Genomic DNA, 14,608 nt, shown 5'->3' with positions numbered 1-14,608 from the left:
CCGCCCTCGTTTCCGAAAGCTCGGAGACCGGCAGTGGTATTAGTGCTCGCGGGGCCGCGGTGGAGGGCGTAGTGCAGCCCTGCTCGCTCCTACTCGCCCGCGGGTCGGCGCGCTAGCCCTGCCGAGCCGCGACCGGGGCTGCGGGGTGGCCGGGCTGCGCGCTCAGCCGCCGCCGGGGAAACAGAGGCAGCTCGTCCCAGCTCCGAGATGGGGAGCTGGCGAAGTTGACGAGCTCCCCGACCCGCGCTGCGTCCCTCCTGCCCAGAGGCGCGCTGCCCTCTCCAGGAGGTGCCCGCACGCGGCCCTGCTCCAGGTGTGCGCAGGACACCCCGCCCCCCGGGACCCGAAAACTTCCCCCCAAGTCCAAAGAGGGAGCTCTGAGGGCGGTGCCCGGAGCCGGACTCCCCACTCCGCGCTGGGGGAGCTGTCCCGGCGGCTCGCACGGCCGTCGGAGGGCGGAGACCCTCTGGAAACTTTATCACCATCATCGTAATTACCACATTTTACTGTTTCTCTCCCCGCAGGGGCTGCAGCCAGCGGTCTGTCGCGCGTGCTTGTTTGCCAAAGGAGCTGCCCCTGGGAGAAGACCCACGGAAGAGTTGTTTCCCCGGCGCATACCTGCAGCCCAGCCCAGGGGCTCGGGCGGCCTGGATGCGCAGGACCCAGCCCCGCAGCCGCTGACGCCGGGCGGCGGCGAAGTTTGGCTGCTGAGCGGCGCGGCGCAGGGCCACTGGACAGCGGGCACCCCGGCGGCCGCGGCGGCTGGAGGGATGCCGGTGGGGGGCCTGTTGCCGCTCTTCAGCAGCCCGGCGGGCGGCGGCCTGGGCGGCGGCCTGGGCGGGGGGCTCGGCGGCGGCGGCAGCGGCGGCAGGAAGGCATCCGGCCCCGCCGCCTTCCGCCTGACGGAGAAGTTCGTCCTGCTGCTGGTGTTCAGCGCCTTCATCACGCTCTGCTTCGGGGCGATCTTCTTCCTGCCCGACTCCTCCAAGCTGCTCAGCGGGGTCCTGTTCCACTCCAGCCCCGCCCTGCAGCCGGCCGCCGACCACAAGTCCGGGCCTGGGGCGCGCGCCGAGGACGCGGCAGATGGGCGAGCCAGGCGCGGCGAGGAGGGCGCGCCCGGGGACCCGGCGGCCGCCCTGGAGGACAACTTGGCCAGGATCCGCGAAAACCACGAGCGGGCTCTCAGGGAAGCCAAGGAGACCCTGCAGAAGCTGCCCGAGGAGATCCAAAGAGACATCCTGCTGGAGAAGGAGAAGGTGGCCCAGGACCAGCTGCGTGACAAGGCGGTGTTCAGGAGGCTGCCCCCGGTGGACTTCGTGCCCCCGATCGGGGCGGTTGGCCGGGAGCCGGCCGACGCAGCCATCCGCGAGAAGAGGGCAAAGATCAAAGAGGTGAGTGCATCGTACTGGGAACCCCTCCTGCCTGGCAGCGTTTTTCTGGGAGAAAAGACAAACCTTTGAAACTCTTAAGACTGTAACATTAACGTGTAAGGGGACATAGAGGTTTTTCGCTTCCACCAGGTGCAATGTCAAAGGCTCTTTCGTTTTCCTTTTTTCGCTATCGTAGTACATGTAGCCAGTTAGGATATGAGGTTGAATCCCGTTGCTTTTAACTTGCATGCTCTGGTAAGCATAAGCCACGAGAGATACGTATTACCTACATGGGCAGGTGGTGTGCAAACGTCGTCTTTCACTGGCCACTACACGGTTAATCGTCCCTGCGAACACTGACAGCGAAGGTCCCAAACAGCCCCAAAATAAGGCTGGGACATGGCTTGAAATAAATGCAAAGCATCAATCGCGCAGGATAACAGAGTTCTAACAGCAAGCCAGCACACCCTGGTGTGGCCTTATTCTGCCAGGTGGCATCCTGTGTATACTTACAGACTATAAAGGTGAAACTTGAGAACTCCCTATAACAGGGGACATGCTGTTGTTTACACTTTAAAAAATGAAACATTTAAAGAGCCAGCCTATTGTCTCTTCTTGCATTTTTAATGTAGCCAGAAAAAGAGTATTTTATGTGATGCAACAGGTTTGCCTCCACAGTAGCACAGAGATGACAAAGTTAATCCAGGACAAACATGGACTTTGATAAGTCTTTCATAATTTCTTTCTCGTACTTGTAACGTATGGTTACTTCACTGGCTTAAAGCTGAAGGGGACCTTAAAAGTCATTTAGGGCTGTCAATTTAAAGATGAAAGTTGAGAAGCCCAAAAGCCCCAGAACCAGTTAGTGACCAAGTCAGGACTTGAAGCCCCGTCACTGTCACCAGTCAGCAGGCTCTTTGTGGACATGCTTCCTTCCACGGCTACTCCCCTGTGTAAAACTATGCCCGCCTGGATTTTTACACAATCCAAGAGCTGTAGGAACCATATTAAAAGCATTTCATCCCAAATCATTCTAAAATGCATTATGAGGGGAAGTAATATTTTTATCATTTAAAAAATTTCACAGTCTCTGAAAATAAATTTTGTGTTTTGATATTGGGTGGGTAATCAGGAAAGGAAGCATCCTCATTCCCCCATTTTCAGAGAATAAACAGAATTTTCAAGTTGGTGAAGAGGTATTTAGCGTGAGTGACTACAGAACAGAGGCAGCTGGATTGTCACAGGATTTATGACCTTAACTATAAGACCAGGTGAATTTGGTTAAGCTGTAATTGAGCAAGTTAAAGTGGATTTGAATCCCTTTCAGTTTACCCTAGGCACAAGGAGGGTGCCTTCTTCCTTTTGTGCAGGTAGCTTCCTTCAACAGCCCATCAGCCTTTCTACTTTGGGACACTTCCTTAGGCATAGAACCCCAGACTTGAGGGAAAGGATTTTATGCACCTGGACAACTTCTGTCGTGCAGATTCCCTTCTCTGGGAAGCCCTTCAATCCTGCCAGGGCTACCACACCAGGAAAATGGGGGGAAAAAGCTCTACTTCTCACCAGTCTCCCTCTCCTCTTCATCTCCCATCCTCCTTAAAAATCTCCAAATGAAACCTGTATGTAAATTAACCCCAAATCTGTATGTTTACGTTTCCCTTAGGTTTAAAACAGTGTAATTCACATGTTTCACGCCTTTAAATTCCTATGAGCTGCCACTTAGTGCAGATCACAGTTGTCCAAAGAAATTATTTCAAATACTAAAGATGCATGGAAGTTAAAAAGCGATTGGTACTGACCAATAGTGATTAAAAGTGCATTTAGAGCAGAAGCAGTGGGAATTCAGGACAGCATATTAACAGTATGTGTATCTTCCCGTATTAGATCCATGTTATCTCTCTAAATCAAAAAGTCTTAATTAGCCTTATAAGGAAAATTTATGTAGCCTTCTGTGTCTGTGTGGTGCTAACATCTTAGCAGTTAGATGTTTTGAAACTGCCCAGTCTTGCATAAAGTGGTGGAACTAAATGTGTTCTTTAAAATTCCATGTTGCTGTGAAAACCCAAAAAAGCTGACATAATTAGCTTCAGTGTTTAGTCAAAAGCTAATGGGAAGAAATGGATTATGGTTTTTCATCAGATTAGTTCAGGCAGATGTGCTCCTTTGTAAACCACTCCCCCCCCCCCCCCAAAAAAAAGTAACTCATGCCATTCTGAAACTGTGCTGAAAATGTTCAGGTTTAGAGGGGAAAGAGTGGTTATCCATTGTGAATAGAGTGAGTACCCTGCACTTTAACTTCACACTTTTAGAGTCTGTTTCTGGCACCACCGTGGACATTTGTCATGGACCAGTGGATCTTTGCCTTGGTTTTGATCTTTGTTGTTCCTGTATTTTCTAGTTTTCTTTATATACTTAGGTTCTCTATCACACCTGAATGTACTAACAGTTTTATAGCTAAAATTTAGAAGGTATAGGCAAGTCTAATATGTTGAGAGCATAGACTATAATTTCTGAGCCAAATATTTATTTTGTAAATTTGGTTTAAAGGCAGCGAATACTGTTTTTATACTTTCAACACAATTGTTACTGGCACTTTGGTAAATTTTTAACAAATTTGTGCCACTAGCAGACAGCCATAATTTCAAATAGGATATTGCCTAGCACCCTTTACAAAAAGGAATTATATGCTGTTCAATACTAATTTGATGGATGGTAAATCTTTGATGTAAAACTTAAAATTGAAACTAAGATACCTCCCCCAAAACAACTTTGTAAACCAACTCTGGAATTTCCCTGAATTTTATAATACATAATACATATTTTCATGAGTTTGATCTTTTTAAAATTGTACTCAGGTTGTGCTTAATGTAAAAAGCAGTGTTAAAATAATGAAGTACAGAAGTTAAAATAGCACCATGGAATTTTTAGAAGAATAGTTTCTCTTCTACCTTGACCTTTTTTTTTTTTTTTTTTTTTTTTAAATCGGGAAGCTCTTTTCCTGTTTTGTTTTGTTTTGTTGAGTCTATACAAAGAAGTTGCACTGTCCTTTAGGATTAGAGCCATATTCATAATTTAGAGGATGAATAATTTCATTTTTCATCTATTGGAATTATGGAGAGTCCTTAAGTAATAGGGGCTGAAGACAGTTAAGTTGTCAGAGGGATTCCTCCTTTCTCAGACTGGAATCTCCAGCTGGAATCTCCACCAACCTAAATGGGATAGAGGTGAAGGGGCTGACAGTCAACTTTGGGTCTATCAGGTAAGGCTTTAGGACTGGTTAGCCATGGGTCACAGTTGTCTCTAGGCTTCTCAAAGCAGTCTTTAGTTTTTTATTCCAGACCTGTTTATATGATCATAAGTTTAAAGAAAATGTTCATATTGATAGCTAATGGTTAAATACATATTTTTATGCCTTAGTCTAGTCTTACGTTGTTCTTGAGTCTATAAGTCAGCTATTGACGATTAACCCCTTTTTATTAAAGATCAGATGTAGGAATAATCTACCTTGACAGACTAATACTTTTATTTTGAAACTCAGCTTTACAGTTTATTTGTATGGGTAGTTCTGATGTGGAAAATAATATTTGCATAATACTAAAAGTCACAATTTGAAGACCTGACTCCAGAGGAACTGAAATACTCTCAGTTTACCTCACCTATCCTGCTCATCCTGGTCTGAAACGCACTTGATATTAACAATGGGCAAATGCCAGATTCCCCCACCCTTCGGTCTTTCCCCAGAGCAGGTAGGTCATAGAATGTTAATAAAATCTTTTTTTTCTCTGTAAATAATGAATAGATGAATAAATTCAAATTTCAATGGTCTAAGTACTAGAGTAGATGCTGACTGTTGAATATTAATACATGAAAGCAAGAAAAGACTGTGAATGGATAATCAATTACGTTCAGCTTAATTTTCTGGAAGCTGTTGATAATTTGAGAGGAGTATTCTGTCTTCCTCTTTAAACTAGGCCTGAGAACCTAGTTAAGGGTATGAAAAGTGGTTAAAAAGTGCATTTTCAAGTCAATGCTTCTGTATGTCTTCGGTGAGCTGGTAAAATAAACCATCCTAAGAAATATATCTTAGTATTTCACATATGCCTTTGTATGACATCTGAATTTTTGGATTTCAGTGGAGAGCTTACATATTTGTATTGAATTATTCCATAAACTGTGGTAGTACAAATTCTTTATTAAGGAGAGTTTAAAGCATGTGTCTCAATGTCAGAGAAGACGAATACCCACAGACCAGTATGAGTGATGAGGGACAAATATACATGGGTAGATCAGCACTACATTGGAACCTGATTATACCCTCTGGCCCAATAGAGAACCTGTGGCCTTTTAAGTTCTTTATGGTTCTACAAAACCATAAAAATGTATGTGTTTGTCAAAGATGAGTTTTGAATGGTCAAATAGGAGCATCTACCTGGTGGACTCCAGAGATAGTATGAAATGCTTGACCCTAAGCAGATCTACATGGTAAAGGAGAAACCAGCATTTGGTATTTAAGGAAGAGATTCTTTCTTTGGGGAAACTAAGTCATGACTTTTCCCTCAGTTCTTAGCCTACTTTCTTGTTTAGTGTTAAGTAATTGAACTACCTCTAACTAACCACGCCCCCACCCCTTTACCCCCACTCCCAAACCTGTTTAAAGATCGTTTACGCAAACTATGCAAATTTTTTTTTCTAACAATATGCCGTAAAAATGATAACTCTCTGATTTTTAAAAGTAAATATATTCTCTGAGCCATAAAGTGTTCATTCATCTGTATGAATCCTTAAAGATAGCTCAGCTTATTCATTGTACAGTAGATGAAACTGAGACGCAAAGATTCTTCTGGAAATCACATTAGAGTTGAGGGTGGAAGAAGCCCTATCTCAACATGCTCACTGTCTTACCATGGTTTGCCTCCTAAATCAAATGCCACTGAAGTGTATAAATGGACTGGCCATATTCATTATTGGAAGGCCTTAATGTAGGATGAGTACAAAACACAATTCTGCAGTATTATAAATCTGAGTTTATATTAGTTAAGTTACATGAACTGTAGTCATTGTTTTTTAAATCTTATTAGCGGCATGATTTAGAAGACCTCTTCTTTTTAAAGCCACTCAGGAAAAGTTTGATGTGACATTTTTTTCTCTTTATAAAGATCTGTGGGAAGCCGAGGCATTTGTAAACATTCAGTTGGACATTCTTTACAAAGAGAGGTGGGGAAGCAAAAAGAGAAGAGAGACAGCTTAGAGAAAAGAAGTGTGACTGTGTGGGGGAGTGCTTTCAAACTATAAATGTGCATATTCTTTTGACATTGCATCATGTGTAACAGAAGAATTGATAGCTGGCCTGCAGGACTGTATTTTTCAAAAAGTAGACATACATTTAAACATTACACCACTATGGGTTCTATATTGTGGGAGCACAGGTCTCTTTACCCAAGTAGGTCCTGAAGAGTCTCCAGATGCCCTTGCCTGTTCCTGCTCCAACCACTTGCAGTGCTGTGGTGGTGAGAAGGGCTGGTCTGGAGGCAGATGACCTGAACCTGAATCTCTTCCATTTCCAGCTCTTTGACCTTAAAGGAGTTACAGTTTAATCTTTCTGAGCTTCACTTTTCTCATTTGTAAAATGAAGATCATAATGGCACCCATTTTGTTGGATCAGAGGTCTCAAATGAGATCATCCACACTGAACACTTCGAAAGATATTCAGCGTGCCCGGTGTGTGTATGATAAATGCCACTTGCTATTAGTATGGTTATTAGTCGCTACCTAAAGCTGTCAATCTAAGATTACATTGTTTCATACTGTTTAGTAAATCAGGAAGTGGATAATGAAGTTTCAAAAAGTTACCAAAAACAGTTCAAATTAAGTTTAGTGCTTAAAAGGATACATTTCCAGTTCATCAAGATGATCTTTCCAGACAGCTATGATTTTACTGTGTTACTGTCAACTCTGATTTTCTCAGATTCCTTCTGAATTCCAAAAAACTTCAGGTATCTTTAAAATGATAGACTTCTTCAGCTTCTGTACTTCAAGTATTTGTTAAAGAATTAGTTTCTTTCTCATAGTCAAATGTGCTTATTGCTGAACTGCCATCTTCTCAGAGCCATCACAGTCCTTGAGTTACCTCTTAGGCATTGAAACTGTTCCCTGAAATAGATTGAGTTAAGTGTGTTTTAACCAGTTTTACCTTTGGAGGAATGTTTTTAAGAAATGAGAAGAAAATTATTTTAGACTTGACAAATTTACTTCATCATGATCAATGCTATAATCAGAGCTCAGTCTATCCCCTAACAATCAAAATTCACATAAAGCATTTATACTTTATAACTCAAAGGTTTTGCCCTTCTTTGAGAGCCATGAATTGAGATTTATTAGGGTTTCTGGCCCAGAAAGACCTCTGAGATCCTGAAACCCAGTACTCATTTTCCATGAGACACAGGGCCCAGCGAGCTGTGACTTCCTGAAATTCCCCCCAGTGCACTAAAGTCAGAGCTGGGAACTTCGTCTTAGCCTGAAGGCCCCACTCCGCAGGTGATTTTTTGACTCTAATGAGATCATATGTTTTGGAGGCTGGCCGGCCTGGCCCTCCCTCCTCCTCAGCCCTGAATGGCAGACCAGCAGTGAGAAGCCCCACTGAGACCATCCGAGAAGGACAGGAACATCTTTGCTTGGTAAGGTATTGCCTGAGAAAGCAATGCTGACTAATTCCTTTGCTCCAAAGAAGGGGGCAGCACTGCCCTACTCCCACTGGGTCCTGACACAGACTTCTGTGATCATTAGGTACTTGAAAGGAAACCAGATGAGATTAGGCTTAAGAGCATTTAAAAGGCGCAGCCCTCCTTTCCATCTTGAATACTCTGGCAGTTGCTTTAGGTACACTAATGCCCAGGAGTCGAGCAGATAATCCAGAGCAGAGATAATAAAATTAAAAGGCCCGCTATCCTTTGTAGTCACTTGTCTTTTGTAACTAGAATGCCTGCCTCCATCAAGTCCTTTTTTTCAGTCCATTTGTGTCCCGGTTCTTAAGCTTATCAAAGGCCCAGTTCCTGATTTGCCTCACTGCTTTCCCATCACTCTTGCTCTGCATCTGTTCATTTAGTGACAGGCCATATTATAGTAACTTTCCTTTGCACTTCTTCACACTTTGGTATGTGGGTCCCCCACTGGGTTGTCCTGTCCCCAGTCCTTAGTTCGGTGAGGGCACTTGGTGTGAGAGGAGGCATGGAAGAGAGGGATGAGGACATGAGGAAGCACACCAGCTTCCTCCGGGGGGTCTAATAACAGCATGCCATATGCTGACACCCTCTTTGCTACAGACTAGCAGGGATACCTGTTTGCCGAGGGTGTGCGTTTATGAGGAAGGGTGTGGCCTAGAGGCATGTAAACAGTCTGTGAACTGATGCAGAGGGAACTTAAGCTGTGCAAAGACCATGAGCTATTGCTGGAATCTATCTACCAAGTCCTTTCTCACTGAATGGTCTCTTCAAAGTCCTATGAGGAGCACTTGATTTTTCTAAGGGTCCAGAAGGTCCAGAGACAGGGGGTCAGGGCTCATGATCCCTGCTGGGGGTAGCCATGTCCAAATTCCATGAGCTGATGTTTGGGCATGATTGTCTGACCCTAGTTCCCCTTTCACAACAGTATGTGCTGGAACTGTGTAAAGTGTGTGTTTCCTCACTGACTCTCTGTCAGGGCATAAGGCTAAAGGACAGCCCTGTGGAATGATTAAGGAAGCGCAGGGGTGTGTTCCCAGTCTCAAAATCTCATTCCCAGCTGCCTGAAATTTTGCCATCAGTGCCTCCCTTTCATAGATGTATTGCTTCTTAAAGGCCGCTGTTAAAAGTCTATCACTCAAGTTGCCCAGCAGAAATTATTATACTTTGAGATTTGTCTTAGCAAGGGCGAGAATAGGTTTGTAGAAGAAGGAAATATCTTTCATTGTCTTATTTCATTGCAAACTAATGCTGGCCAGGGGTGGGTGGTGGTGGGGAGAACATTTAGAAGTACACAGGAACAGAAAAAGGAAAAAAAATATCCTCCACAGTCCTATCATTTAGTCACAGGTAATATCAACACTACTTCACCCCAACATATAGGGTTTTTCCCCCACAGTTATAACTGTGTCATTTTATGATAATATAATATATGTAATTGAAGTATCATAGTTTGTGTAACCATTCCTTTGGATCTGAACATTTAGATTATTTCCAGTTTTTATTTTCATATAAAAAATGCCGAGATAAACACCTTTGTCCATTAAGTTTCCATATCATTTTTTATTGCTCTAACCCCCCCATACGTAGGATTTCCCCTTGAATTCCTAGAAGAGGAAATGAATGGATCAAGGGATCATAGTACATTTTGAGGGCTATTTTCCGAAAAGAATTTATGCTTCCACTTGTAATATAGTGACTGTAGTCTATTGAATCTTTATAAATTTCATAGGTGATGAAACAGTATCTTGTATATTTAATTTGCGTTCCTTTGAGCAACAATTTCTTCTGTGTTGGTTGACTAGTTGCATTTCCTCATTGTGAGTTGGATAGAACAAGGAAGTTATTAAAGGGCAGGATTTAGGGAAAAGGCAAAGCCTGGAAGCCCAAGGAGTGGGGTGTCCATCAAAGAAGGTGGATCTAACAAGCTGGCTGGTTAGACATGGGCTCCCAAAGGAGGCAAGGTCCTATAAGGTGATAGACAGCATTTTATTTAAAAAAACAAAAAACAAAACATACAAAAAAACTTACAATAATATTTGCTTCCTCCCTGAGTTGGACCCTTAGAATAAAAAAGTATTCTTTATCGATAGGGGTACTTACCAAGAACCTTGGAACAGTCTGCTTTTCCGCAGCTAAGACCCAGCCAGCTTCCATCAGCTCATCTTCATTGTTAAGTTCTAGTTGGGCTTTTGCATCAGATATTTGAGGAAAGTATTGGCCTCTTTAAAGATCTGGGGAAGGAAGGAGACATCCTTCTCCTTCTAGAATCATCAGGATGGTTTCTTAATATTTTAAGATTATAGTTGAAGATCAAAAATAGTCTAAACAGAATTTCAGAAGTGATTTTAGTGATGCCAGAAAATGGCAAGTCTTAACAAAGCTGATTTCTTACAGAAGAAAAATTATGTTATTTATTTTACAGGTATTTAATGTTTTAAATATGATAAATATGCATTTTGCGTAAGGTATTTTGAGAGTGCAAGAAAAGCATGATTTGCTTATGAAATTTGGGCTTTTTGTTTTTTGCTACTCCTTCAAATAACGTGCTTTTAGTCATGCGTTTTTAAGATAGTGAGGAGCTGCACATTTCAAGATGTATTTTTACTCTGACCTTGGTTAATTCATAAAAGTCTGCCAAACACCAGAACTGTTTCAATTTGGCTCTGAGACTGCGTTAACATGGTGAATAACGATTGACATAAATGTACTATATTATTTTTATAAATTGTGGTTTAAGATGATAGTAATTTTAGAATGTTTAGGATGCTGTTCTCCGAGACATGTTATTTTTGTAGTCAACTAGCAGTGTTGAATGTTATGATGTATCTAGTCAACTACAGGTTTTCATCTCATAATTAGAAATGTTTCAACAGTCCATACTGTGTCCTCAGGAGTTATTAGCCCGAGTCAGCAATTTTATAAGGCATTCTTATTAAGTGTAAAAGGACCTCTACTTAGTAATTGGCGTGTATTTAATACATTGTGTATATTTACTCATATTAAACATTTTGGTTAGTCTTCATTATTTAATCCTCCTAGGGATTACTTAACTTTGGATATGTGATGAAGAACTTATTAGCTTAAAAAAAACAACAAAAAGGAAGCTGGGTGGGGTGGGCAATTTAAGGAGCATAAAAAATGAAGATGATTTATTAACTACTGCTTTAAGCTGTTTTAGCAGTTAGGGTGAATAAAAATTATGATTTAGTAAGTGGTCTATCAATAATAAGATAAAGCCATAGCATAGGTTAGAAGTACTTTCTCTTACTCCAAGAGAACTGTGATGTTGGCTCTTCATTGTTGTGAATTGGTTCCAGGACTAACATGTTGAGAGCGGGACAGAGCTTCCCCCTTATGTACCTAATGGGTCAGCTAACTCTGGGCCTTGCCCATAATAGGACTCCGTAAATATTTGTTGAATGAATGTGCTTATTTAAGCAAACATACCAAGAGGAGTTACTCAAGTGTGACACACCTACCCCCACTTTAATTTTTTTTTTTTTACATTTATTTATTTTTGAGAGACAGAGCACAAGCGGGGGAGGGGCAGAGGGAGAAGGAGACACAGGATCCGAAGCAGGCTCCAGGCTCTGGGCTTGAACTCACAAACCGTGAGATCATGACCTGAGCCGAAGTCGGATGCTTTACTGACTGAGCCACCCAGGCGCCTCTACCCCCACTTTATGTAATCACATAATCCAAAAATGGTGTCCACTCATCTTTGAAGCCCCTTCTATGAATCATCATAGGCTACAAGCCATTGTCTTTTGAGGGAAAGCTTGATACTTTTTAACAGTCAAAAGTCATTCATAATCAGATCTAGTGAATAGAAATTAATCAATGTAGGAAATACCTTTAACCATTTTAAAGTTTTTTTCACAATCATTTATAAAACGAAAACCTGTATTCATTTTCTTATATGATTCATAAACTGGCTGTGAAGATTTTTCATAAAAAACCTTTTGACCGGATGTAACAGTGCTGAAATCAATGTAGATACTTGTGAGATATTTTTGGAAGTCAACACTTAATTGAATATAAAAGTTTGTGTTTGTTTAAAAGTTAGTCTGCTTTATGTTTACATTCACTACTTTATTTTTCAGGTGTGTGACTTTTAAATTAGGTAGGGTCCTCATTCATTTCTATTCATTATTATCTAGAGTTGTGGACTACATTTATGAAGAGTTGTCATTTTTCTTAGATTTCAATTTTATACATGAGACACCTAATTAAAGTTGGTTTGGGTGTCCCCCTTCCTGCCGCTCCTGCCAGCAAATATTTTTGAGACAATGATGTTTTTATAAGTAATGTTTACAGTACCACCCTGAAATGAAAAGTAATAGGTTAGGGGTTATTTTCCACTAGAGAAATTAGAATTTAATAAAAATTTCTCTGTAAGAAGGTGTGATATTTTGCAAAAGAACCTTGGTCTCCTGTTTTCCAATTTAATATTTTGTAGCTCCTGAAAAGGGCCATCTCATATAAATAATTGCACGGTAGAAGCTCTGTGAACTTTATGAATTTGCAAATGGTCCCTTTTCTAATTCATTCTGCAGCTCACTATTAGATGAATTTTCCTAAAACATCACTTCTCTTAAGTCACCTATCTCAGAGGTTTTAGTGGGTCTCTATTTCCTGTGGAGTAACAATTCAAACTTTAGCCAGCCTCAGAATCCTTTGGAGGACAAATTAACACAGATTGCTGGGCTCTGCCCCCAGAATTTCTGATTCAGTAGATCTGAATAGGCCCTAGAATTTGCATTTTTAGCATGCTCCTGGTTGATGCTGATACCACTGGCCAAGTGACTAGAGTGTGAAAAATATTGCTCTAGGAGGAAGTCTCCATTCCTTGGGCTGGCATTCATAGTCTTCTATAAATCGGGCTCTGCTTCTTGAATCATACATAGCTCTTAAATTGGGAGAGACTTTAGCTTTAGTTAAACTAAACTAAACTGCCTTAGCTAAACTTGCATAGTTACTGTCTCCAAAACACTTGTTTTGCCTTGTTTAGTTTATTCCTCTCAGTTAGCATGTCCTCTTACTTTCCCCATGTTCCCCATGAAGCCCTTTCTCACATTCCCAGCCTTTGCTGCTCTTCCCTTCTCCAAATTCCCATGGCATTTGTTATCTCTGTCTTTGCCCTGTGGGTTGCTAATTCATGAGCATATATGTTATCTTCCAACTAGATGTTAGACCCCCTGAGTATGAAGAGACCTTTTTCTATTCCATCGGTTCGTGGTCCAGAATTAACAATGGAAAGAAATTTGTCTTAAATGTAACCAAATTGAGAAACAATTCAAGTCTATCACCAAAATTCTAGTCAGACAGTGAAGCACTGTGGCAGAGCAGAATCCCTTCTGAGCCTCCCTTTCTACACCCGTGAAATGGGGCTAACATTTCTCTTGTGCAGAGTCCTTGTGAGAATTAAAGTAGAAAATGTATGTGAATCTCTCCGTGTAATACCTGACACATAGCATTCATTATTAGTATTTATAGTATTTTATTTGTCAGTAACTAGGGATTGGTTGGAGTAGTAAGCTTGGACTTTTGTTAAGAAAGGGATTGTCGGTAAGTAAGTGGATTCGAGAAGTCATTTCCAGGAAAGAAGGGGAAGCTTTGGCCGCAGTATTGTTGAACTAACCAATGCTAGTTCACTTGTATTTTCTGCTGTTACCTCTGTACTTTGTTGTTGTTGCCAAAATTCCTGCTTCCTGTGACAGGAAAGTAAGCATTGTTTTGCCTTGTTTCAACTGTTATCTCACAGAAGTGATGTTCATCCTTGGGAAGACCATAGAGGGGGTGACTATTTATCAGTGTCCACTTACCTCTAGCTTCCTGGCCTGGTATGTCACACAATGCTCAAACTGACGGAGGAGAAAAAAAGCAGGGGAGAATGAAATCTGGAGAAATACCTTAAAGGCATGAAAAGAAATATTTTGTGAGCTGCAAGGCTGAAAATGTTTCATTCAGAGATAGCTACATGTATAAATTTAGCTCAATAATTAGGCATATGGCGCTTTCATTTAGGAAGTATCTACACCCTTTGTGATAAGATCCGCTGATTATTAGAGCCGCTGCAGCTTTAACCGCGTCTGCGGCTGAGATTCCTAGTGCATTTAAAACAAGAATTGAAGAGTGAAATGGAAAACGGAACTAATAATTTGTTCTTGGTTGGTTTTAATCTGCTCTTTATTAACTTTGTAGCTTATGCCTGGAGGATTAGATTTGGAAACAGAACATCACTAATGTTCTAAAAGTTTACTTCCTTTTATTGGAACATTATAATCTTCAAGGCTTTCTGAAGAACATTTTAACTGAATTTAATCTTAACCTAAGAAACAAGACATAAATTCTTATGATTCAACCTAAAATAATAGAGGGTTTTTGACTTATGGTATTATTTTAATTTTTAAGTCATGTCACATTAGATTTCAAAGTAGGATTTATTTGATTAAAACTGATTAGTGTAGAGAGCTAAAGGTATTCTTTGCTGACCGTATGTTTTAGTCTCCTTTTTTC

The 14,608-nt window shown here is 41.5% G+C and overlaps 1 protein-coding gene across 1 annotated transcript in view; it reads left to right on the top strand.

The window, feature by feature from the left end:
- The first annotated feature begins 680 nt into the window (after positions 1-680).
- The window catches only part of MAN1A1 (mannosidase alpha class 1A member 1), a 162,220-nt gene continuing 148,292 nt past the window's right edge, over positions 681-14,608 (top strand). Inside the window, exon 1 of the mRNA XM_007078774.2 lies at positions 681-1,391. Coding sequence (XP_007078836.2) covers positions 771-1,391 — 621 coding nt within the window. The 5' untranslated portion in view covers positions 681-770. The remainder of the gene's footprint in view (positions 1,392-14,608) is intronic.

The sequence above is a fragment of the Panthera tigris genome, chromosome B2, assembly GCF_018350195.1.
Source record: "Panthera tigris isolate Pti1 chromosome B2, P.tigris_Pti1_mat1.1, whole genome shotgun sequence".
NCBI classification, from domain to species: Eukaryota; Metazoa; Chordata; class Mammalia; order Carnivora; family Felidae; genus Panthera; species Panthera tigris.
Note: the sequence above shows the minus strand (reverse complement) of the source record. Positions and strands in the feature narration are given on the sequence as shown.